This window comes from Fusarium graminearum, chromosome 4 (genome assembly GCF_000240135.3).
Source record: "Fusarium graminearum PH-1 chromosome 4, whole genome shotgun sequence".
NCBI lineage: Eukaryota > Fungi > Ascomycota > Sordariomycetes > Hypocreales > Nectriaceae > Fusarium > Fusarium graminearum.
In genome coordinates, this window is record NC_026477.1 from 2,004,235 (window position 1) to 2,026,528 (window position 22,294).

The window sequence follows — 22,294 nt, forward strand, 5'->3', positions numbered from 1 at the left end:
GCATTAAGGGTATTCCGAGTGCTAGCACTGAAGCATTGACTTTTGACTGACTGACTTGACCGTTGCAGCCCCAGTTGGCAACTAACAACTGTTGAATGGCGTTATTCTGAGGTAAGATTTTCTTCAATGTTATTTCAGAATGATACGGTCTTTCTCCACGGGAGATGGACACGCTCGCATCAAGGAGGCCGCTCGAGGGTGGCTTGACTGCAGATCTTTGCCCAATCCCCGATGCGTGAAGACACATTGGTTCTGTTGGTACGGTACAGCCCGAAAAGCGCAGATGGCGTTCGTGATCACGGCCAATGTGGTTCCACGACTTGGACGGGAGAAAGGAAGCATCAATTGTCCTGCATGTCTTTACGCTTTGAGCTTTGTGTCTATGAATATAGCGATACAAAGTACCAAAGCAGCCAGGCAACACTGCCTCATAGCGATTCAGGTGTCACTACATCACCACCAACAAATATTACCCTCTTCGATATAAGCGTATGATGGTGGTGCTGAGATCAACCTGTAAGACAGGCTTCCGTGACAGACATGCATGGAGTCGATACAATGGAAGAACAGCGGTGCGTGGGGGCTACCTCTCGTACCAGCAGAGCTAGACAGGTCGGGAGAGTACAACCCCTTGCTCTGTACAAGGCCGGTCAAGAGGTAATTGCCATTCATCCATGGACTGAGCCGAGTCATATTGAAAGCAATGGATGACTAACCATCATGCTAGACGGAAATATTTGGCAGACGCTTCTGAACTTTTGTATAACAGCAATCACCTTCCGTCTGAGACAGTGCTTTTGGAACTGAATGCCTAATTGTTAGATGGATTGCCTGTCCTTTTCGATGAGCCTGCGGCCGCGACTGTGCCACACCGTATGCAGCTTCAGCTTTTCAACCAATCGTGTATTGACCTCTGATCCTATTGGGTAAATGTGCGACCCGTGAGATCGGGTTCGTTAATCAGGCCAAGGTGATGGAACGTGACGATATCATGGTTGGTGGTGATGATGATGATTAGATGAGGTGAGCTTCATGATTTCCCGATTAGCACAGATGCCTTTGGCAATTCCCTGTAGGCAAGTCAGGGTGTTGAATATCACCCGGTCATTGCAGGGAAAGTACAAGTCACCGTGATTGCAAATCGAATTGTGATGCGCAGATGTATCCAGGCGGAAGGCAGCTTGACAACGAGCACCTGCCTTGTCTTTCCTTCACCTCGGAGACGTCGTCACCTTCCAGGATTGTCACCTTCGTGGTCAAGTCTAGTTGGATCAGATGTAAATGAACCCTGGATACAGGAGCCGGAGCCTGCGTTTCTTTTTTCCAAACATCCCAGCAACCCCAGCTTTTCGTGTATCCTCGCGACTCGCACTCAAACTCAGGATCGGTATCCGTACAGCCAGCCTCATTCATTCGCAACGACTTTGCCGCACCATCACATAGAATCTGAACCTTCCATCACTCCACAGCACACAAATTGAACATCCCAGTGTCAGCCGCCCCTGACCTGGGCACCCTGCCCTGCTTTCTGCACCAACAAGAACAGAGTGGCATTATGCCTGAGCCTGTCAGCTACGCCTCGAACCCGGTGTTGCAGACCATCAACAATGAGATCAATCAATAGACCATTGCCTATCATGCCTCGAAGCAGGCTCGCCGCTGTCACATCGCATGACTCTTACCTTACTGCACACGTCTCAGCACTGGATCATCTCGTCTCGGTAGATGTCAACACAGCATTTCGATCTTACTTCGTGGTAGATGTGCTTCCATATGAGTCGGGTGATGTAAGTTACCCCACGAAAGATGCCATCATGGTGGGTGCAGATACCACTAACGACGCTCTAGCTTCTACTGTAGTGTCGGGATCCAGCTTCTTCTGACCCCTGTCATCCTGTCAATATCTCATGAATAGCACCACAAACTCGTGCTTCATAGCGTGACCACCTGCCAATATTACCCTACCCAACGTCCAAAACTCCAGGTGACGCAGTCTGAATATATCACACTTTGAACGTCTCTAGTAGCCTATGACGATATTGGCTGGCTCGCTGCAACATAGAAACCTCAGTAGGGAGTTCACACAGGGCATTTCATCCCTGTCCATCAGGTCATAAATTTATATCACGGAAACAACAAAATACCTATTTACTACCTACAGAGGACGTATCACATCTATCTACAAGGCTAGCCGACGCTACCGATCCTCAGAAAAAAAAAATGTCTATTGTAATGCCTATCAACAGAGAGGGTCTTTCGTCCCGCTCCTTGTGGGACGGCGCCAAGTGGATTACGATAAAGAGTTCCGGGATTGAGTCTTACGCCTCTGCATATCGTAATGTGATTCATTCTATTTTCCGATAACCACGGGCTGACTTACTGGTGGTTGTGAGAATAAGCATTTATACTCATGATTGGACACCGACCAAGTGTTCGGGATAACCTGTCCCAAATTTGTGGTGGTGGTTCTTTACTCTGTGGCATCTGATCGACCCTATAACTTCCTGTCTTGTCATTTCCTTCGACAGTGACATAACTGAGTGTAGGGGTGGTTCATGCATGACATCCCCTGTCTGGGGAAAACAGCCACGCCCTCTTGTACATAGTACATACGCAGTACTGTGTCTCTCTATAACCAATGGCAAGCGATTGCCAAGTCTCGTTGCTCGCCTGTTCTGATGAGGCCAATATTGATACGAAAACATCTGGCTTATCACCTACTAATACCTCGACTAAACATGGATGTTCGCGACACGATATACGTATGATATACATAGATGCGGTAAACGTCGGCAATGGCGTTCAGAGTGTCATTGGTCATTCCTATTCCAAACTAGCTCAAAGTTTATCTATCGCTTAACTCCTACGACAACCAGGTTTCTTGGACTCAGTCCATAGTCAAACACCGTTTCGACCCACGCGTGACGAACAAGATCGTCGTGTTCTTTGAGAAATGTCCACCGGTCCGACACGATGAGCGATTCGACCGCCATGGCGCTGAAAGCCATGAGACTCCAAATAGCGCACAACTCCTTCTTTCGCGGTAGATACTGGGCCTCATACTGTTCGATCTCTTCGTCTGTGATACCACCCATCTTCTCCTGCATCACCTCTGTGTACTGTTTGTAGTCAGTGTTGGTTGTGAGTTTCTCCACTGCTCCGCGGACATAGGACTTGAACGTTCCATAGCAACTCTTCCGCAACGACCCAATGATAACAGGATTGGTGCTGATGTCGAAGGGACTTTCGCTATCATCCTGGGCGGATGGTGCAGTGTCTGCATCTCGGGGTTCCCCTTGGCTATCTCCATGCCGGATCTTTCTTACCACGCCCCGGTCAAGGAAGATCTTTTGCAACACTGCTCTGTAGAAATGCCGGGAGAAGAATCCTGCGCTCTCCTTCTCGGTCCAGTTTTGCGGCGCTTGGCAGGCCATCATACGAGCCGTGATATTGAGTCGCACACCGTCTCCTTGATGCGTTGAGAACCTTTGGCTCATGGGAAATCCCTGCGGGTCATGCTTATCTGATTCCCGAACAAGTCGGCCGTTGACAGCTTGAAGAGTCGGTCGCAAGAAGGCATGTTTGTATGTAGGTGGACCAAGTTTCTCCGTCATCAGGTTGTAGCAGCATCCAACGATGGCCACAGCCCGGATATCTGGGTTCAGAACCAGAGAGCGGATTCCAAAGTGCGATAGATTTCCGCAAGAATGAATTGACATGGCCATTAAGTTCAGGTCCTTCTTATCGGCTTCTGGGTCGCTCTCAGTGTTAATTTGGGCGATTACCTCACCCAGCTCGCCACTGTCCAAACGGCCTGAAATGTACTGAACAGATCCCTTTCCCTTTTCCAGAGTATATTCTCCTTCAAGTTCCTTGACGGGTTTGAACTCAAAGGCTTCGTCTCCCGCCACGTCGCGGATGGCCTTAGCCAAAGCTTCCGGGTCGTCCTGGGCATCGGGTCCTCGTGCTTCCAGGATCTTTGTCCATAGCTTCTTGTTCCTCATGACTTTGGGCTTGACAGCCAGTCCAGAGGACATATCAAGACCTTTTGCTGCATTGACATTGTTCTCTCGCCCCTCAACAGCTACTACGTGCCGGTTGTAGGGCTCACTTGCCATAGCTCGGCCAAGGTAATTCTGGCCACTCCCAAAGTCAACGTAGTGAGATATTTCGTTTCCATACTGCTCTCTGATGTCGTCCGAAAGTCGAGAGAGGTAATCAGCGAAGTTGGTGACTTCATGGTTTTTTTTCACGTTCATGCCTATGGCTACTGACCGGGGAAGAGCAGGCAGTTTCTCTGTAGGCGGCGTGAACGATCGACCGAGCGAAAGATTCCGAACTGTTCGAACGTATTCTATAAAGCTCTCCGGTGGCTGCACACCATCAAAATTGAGATTGTCCAGATCATCGCGCATGAGGAGGTCCAGAAATTCCATGAGACTGCATGAGAGGATGAAAGAGTGCCATTCTTTAGGGATGGCATAATGAAAAAGACCAGGCTCAATGGTGAAGAAGTCGAGAATATGGACACCACCACAAAGGATTTGGAAGGTTTCAGAAGTTCGAACGAACTTAAGAAGCTCATCGATATACTCGTCTGGTGACGAGAAGTCACCATTGAACGGCAATGGTTTTTTTGGTATCATTTTGACTGATACACAAGTTACCCTGCAGAACTATCAGTCATAGTATCAGGGTTGAAGGAGTTTGTACGCTTACGAGTTTTGAAAGTCTTTGTGTAATATAAAACTTTGTATTTATGTCCAAAACTCGCTGTAAGAGTTTGACTATTCCAGGTGTGTGTTGCCTAGGTATGGAGGTTGCTCTGATAAGTGAGTGGGTGAATTTTGTGTGAAGGTGATATTCCTAACAGTTGGGAAGAAGACCAAAACAAATTAACCCAGCGTATTCTGTATCAGTTATCCCAGATTTAGGGGAAAATCTAGGCAAGGCTTGACTCCGAACACATGATTTATGGAACAGTTTTTTAAGGAGTTTCAGTCATAAACATTATTCTCATTGAGGTTTTGGTGTGCGGGTCGAGTTTGCAGGTGAGTTCTCGGTGTGTGCCAGAGCAGTACGTACCGGCGAGGTCTCACCGAAGGCTCCCGGGTAAGTTCACCTGCAGGGTCCGAGCATGCAACGTCATCCCTTCCATCTAACACGATGTCGCAGCCTTAGAGATACTGTTTTGAACCACCTGGCTTTTCTTTTGTTCCTAATAACTTCCAGTCGCAGCGCCATACCGAGCTGTAGCGCACTCATTTCAACGCGCATGGTTACTCCGCTGCTTTCAGGATGATGTCGTCCACCAACGATGAGGACCCCTTCGTGCAGGTCCAGCAGTACGTCCCACCCTTTTAGTATGTGCTCAGCCATCAATGCTAACAATGATACAGAGATGTTCTCAACCAGATGGCCACCACGCGTCCGCTGTTTGCTTCATATCTTCGAATTCGCTCCCTTTCCACAAACGCCAGCTCCCCCGAACTCGCCTCCGCCCGCTCCGATCTCGAAGATGCTCTATCATCCCTTGCCGACGACTTGGCCGACCTAATTGCTTCTGTCCAAGCCGTCGAATCCAATCCCTCGCAATTTGGGCTGTCAGAGCACGAAGTCACGCGTCGAAAGCGCCTTGTGCAGGAAGTTGGAGGCGAGATCGATGATATGCACGATGAGCTTGCGAAAAAGATGGACGCGGGCGATCTGCCTGACCCGAATGCGTTTGCCATTGACGGCGAACAAGAGGACAATTACACCGAGTTTGAACAGCAGCAGCAGATGGAGATGATGCACGAGCAAGACCAGCACCTCGACGGCGTGTTTCAGACAGTAGGCAACTTGCGCCGGCAGGCGGACGACATGGGAAGGGAGCTCGAGGAGCAGCGTGAAATGCTTGATGAAATAGACACTGTCGCTGATCGCGTCGGCGGACGGTTGGCGACGGGCGTACAGAAATTGCAACATGTGATACGACAGAATGAAGATCGCTATAGCAGCTGCTGTATAGCGGTTCTCATATTTGTCCTTATACTGTTGCTAGTCATCCTTCTCATCATATAAAGTATTTCACGGGCTTCAAGAGATGGATGTTTAACCCCTTTGTGCAGCGTTTACGATTTGTTATATGTGGGACTGGAGTTCGGTATGGGAAATTGCTTTTCACGAGTTATCGTACTCCTTGACCAGGAACTTTCTTTTCTCATTTGAATGTGTACTAGAACGATAGACAGAGTAACAATGACAATTTTACTTTCCAACAGTGTCATATTATCTAAAGGTTTATCAAACACTTGCCAAATCACTGAAGCGCAATGCCTCACGGTTGTATATCATAAAGTAACAGAGCGGTCCTCGATCCTGCGATAGCCTCCTTCACCCCTGTCAGAGCCTGTACTTGATTCCATTTTGAATTCGCCATACAATCAGTTGTCATGCGCTGTTATGCTAGGACGAGCCCGGATTCGGTCTTGAGTACGTCTGCTAATGCAGCCAGAGACCCAGCAGCAGTGGCATTTTGAGGTGCTTTCTTTGGGAACTCGATAAGTGCAAGTCGTAACGCCGCCAATGCAGCATTCCCATAGAAGTTGAGGAATCGCTGCTCATGGCCTTGGATCATGGATCGCAATACCACATATTGAGTGTTTGATGTCTCGTTGGGTGGAGAGTTGACGATATAAGAGAGTGCCTTCCAGTAGTTTGTTGGCGGATAAGGGTTTTTCTTGGATGACTTGCTGAAGTCTCTTAAAGACAAGGAAGCAAATCCAGCACCCAAGCCAGTCATTCTGTCGTTGTGACTTTGTTCCGTGATCCATGATGGCCCATCCTTCTTCCATCCTATAGCGACGCGGCCGCGTTCTGTCTTATCGTTGCCCCTGTAACCAAACAAGACAGGGCATACCATTCGATATTTAGCCATGAGAATGTCGACCAAAGATAGACCTCGCCATTGGAATTCTTTCGTCGAGAAGATGTGGGCGGCAAAGACGCCAACAGGATCCGCGGCCTTGGGGTTTGCACCGCCTTCGTTAATGAACTGGTTTACAATACCCTTGGCGCAGATGTTGATAAGATATATAAAGAGTGAGGGGAGGGTGGCATCATTATTCGCAGAGCCTTCAACAGGCTCTCTCTTATCAACCACAAAGGCACTGACATCGATGGGAGGACTCGGGATCCTACCCTCTAAAGCCTCTTTGAGCGCGCCTGTAATTTTGTTGATCTAACATTTGTGAGAAATCGCTTCAAAGTGGTAGGGAACTTTCAACTTACAGGTTGGTTATTTGCTCCCTTTCCAGCCGTTAGTTGACCAATAGCTACTCGGATTTCTCTTCGAGCAGCACCGAGTTTGCCCTTGAGGGGCGAGCCGGCAACCTTTGACTGCGCTTGAAGGTCTCTTCGTAATTTCTTCAACTCTTGGTGGATTTGAGCATAGCGGTCGACGCTGGCAGCTGGCTTAGCTTGCACAGGTTGTACAGCTGGTGCGGCAGGCTTGGAGACCGGCTGAGGGGTGGTTTTATTGGTGACAGGTACACTTAAAGGCTGTGTCACCGCTCCATTTGGTTTTTGAAATGGATTTTGAGAAGCTGGCTCTGTGGTAGCAAAGGGGTTGCTAGGTTTATTTTGAGCGAACAGTCCAGTGGCAGGAGCCGATTGGGCTGCAGGCTGATCTGGCTTCTTCGCTTCGGTGGCGGGCGTCGTGGAAGCTTCCGGCTGTTTTGAATTGCTCACAGGAGTTGCGCCATTCGTTTTCGCAGGGTCTTGCTTGGCTGGAGATGCTGGTTGGGGTGCTGGCTCTGGCGGTAACTTGGGAACCGTCTTCGCCTTGAGTTCCCGAAGCCGCTTTTCTTCCGCGACCACGGCAGCCTCAGCTTTTAGTCTCTCCTCCTCCTTGCGCTCTTCAGCAAGTATGCGCTTATGCTCTTCTTGTAGTTCATGGAGCTCGAAGACTCGTATCGCTGCTTGACGAACGCGCTCATGTTCTATTTGTGCTGCCGCCAAAGCGTCGCGGTGACTAAGCTCATTGTTTCGGGTATCGAGAAGAAAGGACGCGGCGATGTTTCGTTCAGGACTGGAGAGCAATTGATTCCTCTTGGCGGGCGAAGATAAGACCTTGGAAGGTGAAGAAAAGGTCATGATGGAAACAAAATATGGTTGGGTTCGCTACAAGGCTGGCATCTGAAACGGGAGAAAGAAAAGTTGGTTGTATAAGTAGCAGTGCAAGTCTAACCTTGCAACTGATGTAGGTAGCTCCAGGACTCGCGTAGCGTTTGTACACGAAATGTTTGTTTTTTGGGTCTTAACAATGCAGCCCTTTGAAAGAGGCTGGATGTCGATCCATCAAAGTAATGCTCCCCATGTACGTACTCTATTGAGTCGAGAGACTAACTTTATTTGGTATAGTCTCAATATGCAGAGCTGGCAGATCTCGGTCCCGCTAGAATGAAGTCCCGATGGCAGCCACAATATGGGATACTCGCGCCACATCTTGGGAAGTCAGGGTCAGAGGTCAGATCCACAGGTCGTGAAACATGGCTTCGACATTGCCATGTCACCCCTCGGTCCAGATAAACATGTGTAAGAAACTCTATCTGAGGTAGAAATATGACCGACAGCACGATCTATTCTCCGTTGTTGGGATAGAAAGCAGCGGCACCAACGAGTCAACAAGGGGCAACATAATCACCATCTGGGGATGCCTGCAGTCCCGTGTTTAGCCAAGAGAACTGAAGCAACCGACCTGGAGCTCTTGAGACAGACGAGGCACGATGGATGACCCCGACTGAAGGGTTGCATTGACGGTGGTTGAAAATCTAGAACATGGATGTGAATCACTGCCGTGGGCCGGGCCGTTGTTGGCCAGTTTTGTAGGCACTTCAATTAAGCTCTGCCTGAGAGGTATGCGGAAGTCAACACACAAGCCACTGAAGCTGTTTTGGGGTTGTTGGAGTCCAGGAAGGGAGAAGACTGTGTGATACATATCAAGTTCAGTCGATGGCTTTGCGAGACATCTCACCAGTTGAAAAGGCGTTCTGAAACTCAATATGTGGCAGCCATTGTGTACATATGCCACTCATGTAAGGAATTAAACTGACATCAAGACTGAATACGAATTCGTAGTCAGGCTACCAGGTAGATAATCAGCAATTCACACAACAGAGACGTATCAGAAGATCTACAAGCCAGGCACTGCCTTGTCTAGGTTGAAACACGACCACTTACAATGCGAGACTGAAAGAACACATTTCCCGTCTTTGATCCACTAAAACCGGACACGCAACCGAGGAGAGCCTAGAAGTGACTGACTGTTTTGATATTCGAACTTATTATTGATCAACTAAGAGCGCCTTTATTAATCCAAAACCAAGCCAAGCCGACTTAACGATTCCTCGGTCTTTCGCTTGCAAGGTTCGTCATGTCGGCAGCCAAATGAGGACGATTCGGCAGCAGCTTGCTTGCTTGAAAGTACCGTCAGCGATTAACGAGCTCCAGCAAAAAAAGAAAGAAAGGAATGCTGATGAGATCATTCTGCAAGCTCCAGCCCACCACGTTTCGCTAGACAATATGACAAAATGCCCCTCGATGACGTTTGGCAGAAAGTTTCTGGCTCGCTTCCATGTTGATTTTAATATCAATTGTTCAAAGCTCACCCTTGAGCCGCAGGGAGGCCTGGACTTTTTGGAGGTTTGATTAGTATGGTAGTATGGTCTCCATCAGTCATCCCATGGCGCGAAGCAGGGGATTCTTCGCCCCTAGCGCAGGCGGATACGGTTAAGCATCACTGCTTCGGGCAACCACAGGGATGGATTCTCTTGAAAGTGTGACACCGGTTGTGAAAACGAAAGGGAAGACGAGGACCTCAGCCGCTCTACCGCTCAAGTAGCCCGAGTGTATTTGTTCAAGGGAGGGAGCCAGTTTCGTCCTTGTTTGATAGTCATGGGACAATGATGAGTATGACAGAGAGACAGAGATTTTGGAACGTAACAAAGTGTCGTCTAATAATTCGGTTGGGCTCATCATGGGTGGTTGAAGCTGGGGTCATCCAGGGGGAGAGGAAACGACGACAGCTAACGTCAGTAGCACTCCATACTGCGTATCTGGACAGCTCAGATGTTTACACGAACAATGCAGCCACAGTCGTCTACGTAGGTCACCTTATTGAATATGTGTAATTGCTCAGGTATTCTGATGAGCTGTTGAGTCCTACGACAAGCGCGCCATTGTCTTACAATAAACCTGATCAATGGATGCTATCTGTTTATGTAGTTTTTGTATTTGCTCCAGATGACGCCCTTTCTCATCCCTCGACGCCACACCCTAAAAGATCGACTCCTTGAATCATGGATCATGTCCTGGTAGATAGAGTGGGTGGTGGTATCCGTACCTCCCATCATTCTAGGTACTAATCCTTGTTTGTGAGTCGGACTTGTAGATTGTGTTGCTAGTAAATGCTTTCGAACTGATTGATCATCAGTCTGGCGCTCTGCTGTCGTTAGTTGTCAGTAATAGTCTCCATTCTTGACATATCTGATAGATGTCAAGAACTTGACAGGAGTCAACAGGTACGTTTCAGCCATCCAAGCTGTCTGGTCATAAATCCCACCCTTCCCATGGTCCATGGCACTTAGGGGATAGCATCCCCGCTATTAGCGGAGTCAGCCGGCGTCAGTGCGAGCTTCAGGTGCTAGGGGCTCTCGGGGGGCTCTACCACGCTGGGCTTTGATCCCACCAGAGCTGCGTTAGACCAGCGGCCAACCCCATCTTTAGGCGCGTTCAAGCCCGGTCAATCCCCCGGTCCAGCTGCCCGGGCACAGAGCAGCTAAGCTGGCGATGGGATGCTTCCAATGGCACAATTGTTCGTTTAACCCCCATGAGCCTACATAAGATCCAAGGTCTCGAACAGCAATCTGTCACAGCGGTATAGAAAAAATCAGACAGCAGTTACCAGGTCAAACAAGGCTACGTAAGTGCTGCGGCGCGTTTACTGCACCCTGTAGCTGTTGTTTGGAAAGTTTGGCAATCTAAAAGATGAAAGTACCTAAACGGGGAAGGTACATGAGCACCTTACCTGCTGTGAGAGAGCCAAAGTAAATTTAGACCAGCAGGTACATGCAGGTAGGTTGAGTCTTGGGTAGTCGTATCCCACTCCACCTGGAGCTAAAGCATCTCTATCTATCCACCCGTCCTCTTCATCCATCCCTCCTCTTCCTCTTCTCCTCCATAACTTACCCTCGTCTCTCTTCCTCTTGCTGGGAGTTGGAATTTTGTTCCATTCATCCAGGCCTTCATTTCTCGTCGTCTCATCAACTGCCTCTTCATCGCCGCCTTTCTAAACCACGCTCCTTGGCTCAGCGCAAGCTCGTCTACCCTCCTTTTGGGCAAACATTGTCCCGCCGTGCCATCGCCTTCCGCCATCGCAATTCGCCTCACCCATTGCTCGTCACTAAACAGGTTCACCATCTTCATTCTGCCGCCCATATTCGGCTACCATTAAGCTTCACGATATCAGATCCAACTAGCTGTGTCCTGATCCATCCCCTCGCCGAACACCGACGTGCTATATTTACAATTCAAACGCTCTTGACTGCCCAACATGGACCAGCAGCAACAGCAACCCCCGCAGCAGCCGCAGCAACAGCAGCAGCAGCAGCAGCAGCAATCGCAGTCTCAACAGCATGCTTCTCAGCAGCAGCCCCAGGTTGGCGGCGTCCCTGGGCCTACTGGACGCAGACTTCATATTGCCCATCGCCGAAGCCCTTCTGAGCTGACGCCACTGATGAGCATGTTTGCTAACCCTGGAAGTAAGTCATGATATCCATAATAGCTTGCCTTCGTCCCCTTCCCTTGCAGCATCACCATAAGATGATTTACTTGATACCTGGTGCTCTGCGCACATACACATTGCATCACCTTACCCCCAATTCCCTTTAAACGTGGCTTTGAATCCCAGCATGCTAACATTGTTTGTCCATCAGTGGAGCAGCTTGCCATTCAGCAGCAGATCGAGCTGTTGCAGCAACAGCAGCAGCAGATTCAAGCTACGCATCAGCAATATGTCAGCATGGGGATGATGCCTCCGGGACAGCCTCTTGGCCCTGGCGGTGCGTTCAATCCTTTGCAGCCAATGCCCAATATGTCGCAAGCTGCTTTCCAATTCCCCAACCAAGTACCTCAGCAAAACATTGCCCCCCCTACCCAGCCACTTTCACATCGCCGTAATCAGTCGGCACTCCCCAACATGGGTATGGGACCTCCTCCCGCACCTTCATCCGGTGCTTCTGGAAACGCTCCCTTCGGAAGCTTTGAGGCCCCCCAGGCCCAAGCCCAAGGCCGAGAGAACGCTGGAGGCCGAGGCGGTCGTGGTGGGCCCCCTGGCGGAGGTCATCAGAGAAGACACTCTCTGGCTCTTGCCGACGCCAAGAAGGCCGCCGAACTCGCCCAGCAGAAGCGAACAACTACAGGCTTCTCATTCCCTGCCTCTCCCGCCCCCGATGATGAGAACAAGCCCGCTGCTCAGCCTACCCTCGATGTTCCCGTCGCTCAAGGATCGACTCGTGGAGGGCGTGGAGGTCATGGCCGCAGCCAGAGTATGGCTGTCAATGGCCGTGGAGGCGGTCGTGGCGGCGGCTTGAACGCTGAGAGCAACGAGTTCCAGCGTCGCGGAAGCGGCCACGCTCGTACCGGATCCCGCAACTTCGAAGGAAACTGGCGCACCCAAGCTCAAGATCAAGGCGGCAACGCTGGTCAGAACCAAGGCTTCCAGCCTGGTCACCGACCTCGTGGATCCATGAACCAGTCCGTCTCTGGAGTTGGAGGCTTCCAGTACAACCCTAACCAACCTCAGGTTATGCAGATGCCAAACCAAATGATGATGCCCCAGATGTATGGTCAGCAGCTTAACCCTATGCAACTGAACCAGTTGCAGGCATTGCAAGCCGCTCAGATGAACGGTCAGCAATTCGTGGGCCTTCAGGGCTCACAGCACGCTGGTCAGCTCGGTGGCCAGCAGCAGCAACAGCAGCGCAAGACCCTTTTCACCCCTTATCTTCCCCAGGCCTCTCTTCCTGCTCTCTTGGGTGATGGTCAACTCGTTTCTGGTATCCTCCGTGTTAACAAGAAGAACCGTAGCGATGCTTACGTTACCACTCAGGATGGCCTCCTTGACGCCGATATCTTTATTTGCGGTAGCAAGGACCGAAACCGTGCGCTTGAGGGTGATCTCGTTGCTGTTGAGCTCCTAGACGTCGATGAAGTCTGGGGCCAGAAGCGCGAGAAAGAAGAAAAGAAGAAGCGCAAGGACATTACCGATACTCGATCCGGATCCACCAATCAGGGTAACCAGAACTCTAGTAACAACAATGACGGAAACCCCCCTGAGGGCGGTATTCGCCGCCGTGGCAGTCTGCGTCAGCGACCCACACAAAAGAAGAACGACGATGTCGAAGTCGAGGGTCAGAGCCTTCTCCTTGTCGAGGAGGAGGAGATTAACGACGAGCAGAAGCCTCTGTACGCTGGTCATGTCGTTGCAGTTGTGGAGCGAGTTGCTGGTCAAATGTTCTCTGGAACTCTTGGTCTGCTCCGCCCCAGCAGTCAAGCCACCAAGGAGAAGCAGGAGGCTGAGAGGGCCGCTCGCGAGGGTAACAACTCCCGTCACCCTGAGCCTCGTCAGCAGGAAAAGCCAAAGATTGTTTGGTTCAAGCCTACAGACAAGCGTGTCCCTCTTATCGCCATCCCCACTGAGCAGGCTCCCCGCGATTTCGTCGAGAAGCACCAAGACTATGCGGATCGAATTTTTGTGGCCTGCATAAAGCGCTGGCCCATTACTTCGCTCCACCCCTTCGGAACTCTCGTCGAACAGCTTGGACGCATGGGTGATCTCAAGGTTGAGACTGATGCTCTCCTTCGCGATAACAACTTTGCTTCAGATGAGTTCTCTGATGCTGTTCTCCGCAGCGTCGGTCTCCAAGATTGGTCTCTCGAGAAGGAGGACGAGGCTGCTGTAGCCGAGCGCCGCGACTACCGTGAAGAGAAGGCTTTCACAATTGACTTCAACGGGGGCGCCGAGCTTGGCAATGCAGTCCACGCCAAGTCCCGCCCTGATGGCAAGATTGAGATTGGTGTCCATGTTCCTGACATTGCTCACTTTGTCAAGCCCAACTCCCTTGTGGATCGTGAGGCGAAGAAGAGAGGCACATCCGTTCAGCTCAAGAACCGCTTCTGCGCTTTGCTGCCTCCCAAGCTGTCCACCGAAATCTGCTCTCTGACCCCTGACCAGGATCGTCTAGCTGTTTCTGTTGTTTTCAACGTGAACCCCCTCACCGGATCTGTCTCCGAAGGTGACGCATGGGTTGGCCGTTCAATTGTCAAGAGTGCCGGCAAGGTCTCTCTTGATGACATCAATGATGCTCTTAACAACCCTTCTGAGTACAAGAACCAAGCTGTTCCCGTCAACACTATTCAAATCCTCAACGCTGTTTCACAGAAGTTCCGGGAAGCTCGTCTGGGCGCAGGCGGCGAGCCAATTGCCCCTCTTAGGTTGTTCCAACAGCTCGACGACGAAAACGACCCTGTCCAAGATAACCTCTTTGACTCAACTCAGGCTCTCGAGCTTGTTGAAGAGTTGCTTCACAAGGCCAATGCTCATGTCGCACAGCGCCTTGTTGAGGGACTTCCCGAGAAGGCTTTCCTGCGACGCCATTCTGCTCCCAACCCTCGTCGACTCCAAACCTTTGTGGAGCGCATGACAGCTCTGGGCTATGACATCGACTCATCTGGCAGTGGTGCTCTTCAAAACAGTCTTTTCAAGGTCGATGACCCCGATCTGCGCAAGGGCATGGAGACACTTGTCGTTAAGTCTATGCAGAGGGCGAAGTACTTCGTCTCAGGAAAGACCAACAAGCAATTGTGGCCTCACTATGCTCTCAACCTGCCCGTCTACACCCACTTCACCAACCCCACTCGCCGATACGCCGACATAATTGTGCATCGCCAATTGGAGGCTGTTCTCTCCGAGGGCAAGATTGAGTTCACTGATGATCTGGAGAATCTTGTCAAGACTGCCGAGTCCTGCAACACCAAGAAGGACTCCGCTCAAAATGCTCAGGAGCAGAGTGTTCACATCGAGTCTTGCCGAACAATGGACAAAAAGCGACAGGAAGCCAACGGTGATCTCATCGCTGAGGGTATTGTCCTGTGCGTTTACGAATCAGCCTTTGATGTCCTCATTCCTGAGTGGGGCTTCGAGAAGCGAGTTCACTGCGATCAGCTGCCCTTGAAGAAGGCCGAGTTCCGCAAGGAGAAGCGCGTCCTCGAGCTTTACTGGGAAAAGGGTGTCCCCAGCTCTGCGTTCGTGCCCGAGGATGAGCGACCCAAGGCTGCGGCATCCATTCGACACTCGAACGCTATTGCTGCTCAGCGACAGGCTGAGGAGGCTGAACGTGCCCGAAAGGAGCGCGAGGAGGCTACCCGTAAGCAAACCGACACAGGTACCATCTCTACTGATGATGTTGATGCCCTGTTCGACGACGACGATGACAACACATCGGATGTCACCGAGGCTATGGCCGGAGCTTCACTGGCTGAACGCCCAACACAGAGCGTTCCTGGTTCCCCAACTCGATCCACTTCCACTGCTGGTAACCTGCACCGCACCCGCTCTGACTCCAAGGTACCCGTGGCAGAGGCTGTTGAGACTCGCCTCTCAAACAAGGAGAAGTACCTTAACCTGTTCTCGCTCCGTGAAGAGGGAGGTGATTACATCCAGGATGTGACAGAGATGACGAGAGTGCCGGTCATTCTGAAGACGGATCTTACCAAGAGCCCACCGTAAGTATTTCCCCATAACCATGACATGGAGAAGTGTGCTAACCAATAATTCAGTTGCCTCACAATTCGATCCCTAAACCCCTACGCTCTGTAAAATGAGCATAAAAGTTAGCTGGCGACTGTAATGGTGACAATGTAGAAGGAAGTTTGAAGCATGGTTTGCTTATTAGTGGAGGATAAAGTTATAAGCATAGGGTGGTAAGCATTGCTGGGGATTCACGGAGACTGTCAGAAGGAGTTGGACTTTTAGCTGGTGGTATGGTGTGAACAAGGGACATAGTGGAGGTAATTTCATCTTTGCTCAACCAGTACACGATGTGTTTTGTTGCCCTTGTTGAGTATGTGTGCGTCTAAGTTCTTTTTGGGGGGTTGTTTATGTTGTGCCAAGATGCCAAGAACTGTTCTACTATATGGGTGTGCGGTGCATTATTGATCATGCCCAATTTGCAATTTCCCCAGAGGATCCAATTCCCCCATCTTGCATGTAAACTTCCATGCCAATTGCCCTGATTTGGTCTGGTCATTGGCCCAATATTATAGCTAAGCCTTGTGCAGCCTTCAGGTTGACTTGTTCCTGAGGAAACGAATTCACCATCGCGTATCTATAGCTTAAGCCAGCAAACATTATCCACAGGGGTTGGCATGTATCAGTTGTGTTTCGGTCACTGACCGGACCGAGCATAACCTTGATAGAATATCATAGCAGAAGGGTCCTCGGTACGTTGTTTCACCTTGTGGACTATAGAGTTACTGCTAAGGCGTCCAATCCAACGCCAGATATGCAATCTCTCGGAACGGTTTCACAGTTCCAGTTTTTGGCGTCTCAGGATCTACAGATGGGGAACCCTGGCAGCTCGGATACTACAGAGCGCCAAAGGCAGTAAGCGGAAACGTTTGAAGGGGAAAGACGTTAAACACGGCTATCTAGCATTCCTGTACATGGTCCTCTCTTGGCACCAGTAGTGAGGCGTGCTGAGCACCCCTGGCCTGCCTTAGCCACGGATGCTGCTAAACCCGTTGGTCCATGTCGCAAGGGCGATGTTAAAGTTGAGATGATAATCCTGGTGTTGTGCGAGTAGATATAAGGTTGTCCATCTTCTTCCCGAAAATGTTTTGTTCTGACTTGACTCGACGACTTACTTACACTTAAACAAGACAAGAAAGTTTTGTCCTTTCGTTTCTTCTCTCTCGTTCAATAAGCACTGGTCTGCTTTTGATAGTTGCTTTCCTCACTAACTACCTTATTTTTAATACTTATTATCTGCTGGCTGGTCCGACACCTTCCTTTTCTATCTCTTATTTATTAGTACAATATGGCTTCTGTCAAGTCTATTCTCTTTGGGCTTTTTGCCAGCACGGCATTGGCCTTGCCCTCTGTTCCCATGTTCACCAAGAGACAACTACGATATCATGAGCTCTCCAAGCGTCAAAACGATGCTGCCGCTGCCGCTGGCCTTGACGACCCCAGTATCTTGCAATTGTAAGTCATTTTGGTCTCATATCTCTTGATGTAAACAAACAAAAACTAACGCTCATATCTAGTGCCTTGACACTGGAACATCTCGAAAGCGCTTTCTACCGTGAATCTTTCCTCACCATCTCCGACGCAGAATTCGCTCCCATTGGCCTTGAAGGCCAGACCCTCGACGACGTCAAGGCCATTGGCAAGACCGAGGCTGCCCACGTCGTCCTTCTTCAGTCCGCTCTCACAGCTGCAGGCTTCGCCCCTGTCCAAGAGTGCAAGTACGACTTCAAGGGCGCAACCGCCGATCCAGCTGCCATGGTCGCCACTGCTGCTATCCTCGAGAGCGTTGGTGTATCAGCCTACCTCGGCGCAGCACCGCTTCTAACCTCCCCTGCCATCCTCGGCGTTGCTGGATCCATTCTCACTGTCGAGGCACGACACCAGACTGCTATCCGAGTCTTCTCCAAGGCCATTGCTGTCCCTCAACCTCTCGATACTCCCCTTGGCCCTCGCGCCGTCTTCTCTCTCGCTGCGCCATTCATCACTGAGTGTCCCGAGGGATCCAACCTTCTGGTCGAAGCATTCCCAGCTCTGGACATGGCTGCAGGCCAGACAGCTGAAGCCGCAACCATCGGATCCAAGGTCAAGCTTGCTTCCACGGCTTCAGCGGGTGCTACCCACTGCGGCTTCACAGCCGGAGGTCTGTCTCCCGGTGGAACCAAGTTCACACCCTTCACTGAAGGAGAGGGCTGTGAGGTTCCCCAGGGCATTGCAGGTGTTGTCTATGTTACCTTGACCAGTGCCGGTCCTTTGGCGGGTGTTTTGTCTGATGATATTACTGTGGCTGGGCCTATGGTGATGACCGTCTCATAAGGGGATATCAAGCTATGATGATTAATGGTGGTGCTGTAATATTACTTAATACCTAGACTGAGTAGCTACTCTGCTCAAGCCAATATTATTACTAGTAACTCACTATCCCAACTGTGCAAATTTGTGTGGCTGCGTCAAGCAACTTCAGTTGATACAAGCTACGCATGTAATATTCCTATCTCTGATATAGTACACATGCCGAGTTTGCGGCCTGGCTATATCTATTTGTAAATCTGAATTGCTTCGTCAAACGACATTCGAAGCCACCTCCTGTGGAAAAGCATATTGTTATGCACTCCAGTGCCCCCTGACATCGTCTCATCATCCCCACAAGTCCTGCTGGAAACTCGTTTGACACCTCTGCTAATGTAATAACTTTTATGTCCCTGACTTTTATGCCGCCCGCGCCAACGCCGCCGATAAGTCTGCAAGACGGTGTGTCCCAAAGGTGTCACGCTTGGAGACCACTATAATGTAACATCTGCCATAGATCTGCCTCAAGTTCAATCATGCTCTAGAAAGGTCGCGCCGCGAAGTACGCCTGGGCTCTGGTCCAGACTTCCTTGTCCTCTGCCTTCATTTGCTCCGCGCCCAGCGCTTCCACGCCCTTGGCGAGTGCGTCGACAAAGTCTCGCGCAACTCGGAAGTCGTCAGTCAGCGACTCGGCGTATGGAACGAACGTCTTAGGGAACTCTTCCAGTCGGTGCAGTCGACCCTCCTTGTCCCCGCCTGCTTCGTCGTCGTCGAAGAAGGTCCTCACAGCAATGCCGAGACCAATGTCAGGCTCCTGTTGGAAAGGTAGGCTATCACATGTTAGTATCGTAGGGCGAGAGATGAATGGGGATCCTTACCGTCGGCTGATCTCCAGCTGGTCATCCCTTTCGCGCTTGGACTGTCCATACAAGAACATCGAAGCCACAATAGCCTCAATCAAATCCCGGTCAGCTTCTCTCACGGCTGAAGCCAACGACCAGAAGCTCAGAAGGCTTTTGTTGAGAGGGCCGGTGTAGCCGTATACTTGGTGTCGAAGCTTCAGCAGGGACGCACACTCGCTGATCAGCACAAGGGTTGCCTTCTCCTCGTAAGAGCCTTTTCGGGGCAGACCAGGCTGGCCCTCGGCGTGCTTTCCTGTCAAAAGCCCATTTCGGATGAGTTCAAACGCGACGAGGGCCGCCTCTGACAGACCGGTAACCTCAGGGTTGCTCTCCTTGACATCTTGGAGGGTAATGAGGGTAGCTGCCAATGCATTGCCCCACTTTGTTAGTTTGTGTTTGTCATCAGCGTATCCCCTCAAGTGAAGGAAACGCCAAATAGCAACTGAGGTTACCATATTTGTGCTGTCGATTCCCTTGATGGGCCTCTCTTTTGGGAATGTCTTGTCAACAAATTCGGTGTTAACAAGCGACAAGACTTCCAACGAAACAGGGCTCGCAAAATCTTCAGGGAAAAATGCTCGAACATCATCGTCCTTGACATCCCAACTGGCAACCATCTGTGATGGTGGAGGGTTGATAGAACGGTGGTTGACGGTGTATGAATATTTGGGGTCAAACCAAACCCGCACTTTGATGTTCTTGTGCTGGATACCACGGTGAAGTCTGGGGATCAGCAGAGAGAGAGCCTGTTCCTTAATGGGGACTATTCTGTCAGTGATCAGCTTTTTGTACTCGTCTGACGCAACTCCATCCAACGTAGGCTGGATAAGAACTTGTCCGTGGGTGATGTTTCCCAGCAGGCGAGGTCCAATCAAGCCGGTATTGAGGTAGTGGAAAATCTCAGCCGGAAGCTGAAGACCGAGATACTCGTGGTTGTCGCTAGTCAAGTGCTCATAGTCGTTGACGCGGATCTCACCACTCTCGGCGATGTAAACGAAGTGGTGGACAACCATCCTCGCTTTGCGGTACTTGTCGAGCCAGTCAACGTCCTTGTTCTGCAATATGTCGTTGAAGCTAGCGCAAGCAGTTGCGACACTGTTTTCCGCAGTCCTCAGCAGATTGGCAGCAGTTGAGATGTTGTAGTCCGAATAGATTGAGCTTTCCAGCAGACCAGGGAAAGGAGAAAGGAAAGATGTGCCGGCCATCAAGAAAGAATCGATGAATCTAGGCTCGCTTGCAGTAGGTGTCAGGCTACGCATCACCTTCTTCTTGGAAATGGCAGTAACGGTCTTGGCTTCCCAGTCGAAAGTACGGAGAACGGAGTCCTTGACAGGGTACAAGAGAAGCTCCTGAGAGCCCATCACACCTGAACACTGGTCCGAGTCGGTCATTTCAAAATAAGCAAGCTATTTCTGTTAGACTTGGGGCGCTAGAGGAAAGCAGTCTTGGTAGCATACCTGGGCGCATGCAGTGTAAGGCGCTACCAGAAAGTGAAGATCACGACTCTTCAGAACGTTTTGGAGTAGGGGGTAGAGATTCTGAATGCGAAAGGCTCCTGTGATACACTCGCTTTAGGTCAACATCCCAACCGAAAACTGATGTTCACTCACCTGGACTAGTACCGAAGGTTGACACCGCCTCTTCAGCGGCCCCCTGAGAGTACAGGTTCCATGCCTCATCCGTCTTCTTGTTGGCCTTGAGGCCACGATCCAAGGTGATGTCATCCTGCCCGGTCACGGGCTGGCCGTCAAAAACGAAGAAAGGAACAATCTTATTCTTTGCCCAAAGATCAAGGTTCTGGTTTATGTGTGCCTCGACTCCAGTGAGACCACCCAGAGCTGACAACAGGGGTTCGTGAGCAGGAGACGTTTCGAGAAGCTGGCATAGATAATAAGTTGCGTCGACAGCGATGGCGCATCCTTCGAGCAGAGAGATATCATGCGTGCTGTGTGATGTTCAATTAGCGCTTGCTTGCAGGAGAGCGAGTCGCAAAAGTACGTACGAAGCCTGGTCGTTGATCCAGGAATCCTCAGTAAGGACTATTTAAAGAGTTAGCGCATGCTACAGAACTGGCTTTTCGTACGCAGGCGCTGCATGGGGACATGGTCGTCGCAAAGGTAGTCGGCTGTGGTATGATCATCATCATCAGGTTGAGCTGATTCTGGAGCGCTCTACCCACAGAACCTGAGCTGCAATTGAGCTCTCCATGCCCTGCTAGCTACTACAGGATCAGACAAGCTGATATAAGCTAACTCAGCAGCGCCAAAGTTCTTCTCGACGACCAGCACGACCGTTGCGAGCTTGCAACCTAAATTTGAACGCCAAACATGGAATCCAATTGGGTTTGGACGAACTTTGTCCCCACGCGCGCGGGTCAAGACTCACATGGCATCTCGAAACACTCGCTGCAACTCAAGCGCCTTTTACTATATGTTCTCGGTGTCGGTATTTGGAGGCCGGAGGTCTTGGAGGCAGAGAGGGTCGGTCGTTCGAAGGGTGGGATTCGAAATCGCACGTGTTGGCGGCAAGGTGAGAGAAGGTGTTGTTGGAATAGGTATGGCGGGGTTGAAAGGAGTTCCGCCAGGTAAGGTGCTGTGCTGTAGCTGTCCACTGCTAGGGGGAACTGGCGCAGCTGGATAGAGGGGAACTAATCGAGCGGGTCGTTGGAGGGAATCGTGAGGAGGGAGATAGCGAGAGACGGGAGAAAAAAAAAAAGGAAAACCTTTTCTCAAAAAGCTGTCGTGTGAGGTTGGCAAGTATGGATCTTCAGCTTCAAGAGGTAAACAGCCGGTTGGAAGATGTGACAGGACCAAACGCTTGACGAGTTACAGCAGGGACGCACCAAGGCTAGAGGAGAGGTAGGTACAACCTTGCCTGTGTGTGGCACCTGCCTGCACCTAGAGTTTGCCTACGGGCGGGACGGCACATCCTACCGCCCCCCCAACCTAACCCATCCATGCCAGCTAAGAAGAGCCCTCGTGAGTGGGTGTGGCTGGTGTTACTCACGATGTGGCGGTGCTACCAAGCTAATATCAAATAGATGCCATCTTGAACCTCTGTGAATAACTTAATGCCATTGGATTCACAAGATACCAAGCTGGAAACCATGGAAATGCTCTATCTATGTATCCATCGCAATATTATATCATGTCCCTTGGTCACGTTGGTGTCTTGAGACTTGTGCATCATGTTGAACTTGAGAGCCCCGCACTGTATCGTAGTACTTACACTGAGTCTGTAATGTAATTTTGGGTTA

The 22,294-nt window shown here is 50.6% G+C and overlaps 6 protein-coding genes across 6 annotated transcripts; 3 read left to right on the forward strand and 3 right to left on the reverse strand.

Moving 5' to 3' along the window:
* Window positions 1–2,849: 2,849 nt before the first annotated feature.
* Window positions 2,850–4,646, reverse strand: FGSG_07006 (uncharacterized protein; the record flags this gene model as incomplete). The annotated part of the gene is made up of 2 exons (XM_011328391.1): window positions 2,850–4,339; window positions 4,382–4,646. The coding sequence occupies 2 exons, from the start codon at window positions 4,644–4,646 to the stop codon at window positions 2,850–2,852; spliced, it is 1,755 nt and encodes a 584-aa protein (XP_011326693.1).
* A 655-nt stretch (window positions 4,647–5,301) lies between these two features.
* FGSG_07007 (uncharacterized protein) lies at window positions 5,302–6,063 on the forward strand (the record flags this gene model as incomplete). Its single annotated transcript, XM_011328392.1, has 2 exons — window positions 5,302–5,345; window positions 5,400–6,063. 2 exons carry the CDS (start codon window positions 5,302–5,304, stop codon window positions 6,061–6,063), a joined length of 708 nt encoding a protein of 235 aa, XP_011326694.1.
* A 379-nt stretch (window positions 6,064–6,442) lies between these two features.
* On the reverse strand, window positions 6,443–8,136 carry FGSG_07008 (uncharacterized protein; the record flags this gene model as incomplete). The annotated part of the gene is made up of 2 exons (XM_011328393.1): window positions 6,443–7,222; window positions 7,273–8,136. The coding sequence occupies 2 exons, from the start codon at window positions 8,134–8,136 to the stop codon at window positions 6,443–6,445; spliced, it is 1,644 nt and encodes a 547-aa protein (XP_011326695.1).
* A 3,988-nt stretch (window positions 8,137–12,124) lies between these two features.
* On the forward strand, window positions 12,125–15,919 carry FGSG_07009 (uncharacterized protein; the record flags this gene model as incomplete). Its single annotated transcript, XM_011328394.1, has 2 exons — window positions 12,125–15,825; window positions 15,880–15,919. 2 exons carry the CDS (start codon window positions 12,125–12,127, stop codon window positions 15,917–15,919), a joined length of 3,741 nt encoding a protein of 1,246 aa, XP_011326696.1.
* A 1,219-nt stretch (window positions 15,920–17,138) lies between these two features.
* On the forward strand, window positions 17,139–18,163 carry FGSG_07010 (uncharacterized protein; the record flags this gene model as incomplete). Its single annotated transcript, XM_011328395.1, has 2 exons — window positions 17,139–17,305; window positions 17,368–18,163. The coding sequence occupies 2 exons, from the start codon at window positions 17,139–17,141 to the stop codon at window positions 18,161–18,163; spliced, it is 963 nt and encodes a 320-aa protein (XP_011326697.1).
* A 514-nt stretch (window positions 18,164–18,677) lies between these two features.
* On the reverse strand, window positions 18,678–21,430 carry FGSG_07011 (uncharacterized protein; the record flags this gene model as incomplete). Its single annotated transcript, XM_011328396.1, has 7 exons — window positions 18,678–18,966; window positions 19,015–20,411; window positions 20,496–20,518; window positions 20,649–20,983; window positions 21,041–21,077; window positions 21,218–21,346; window positions 21,424–21,430. The coding sequence occupies 7 exons, from the start codon at window positions 21,428–21,430 to the stop codon at window positions 18,678–18,680; spliced, it is 2,217 nt and encodes a 738-aa protein (XP_011326698.1).
* Window positions 21,431–22,294: the final 864 nt, after the last annotated feature.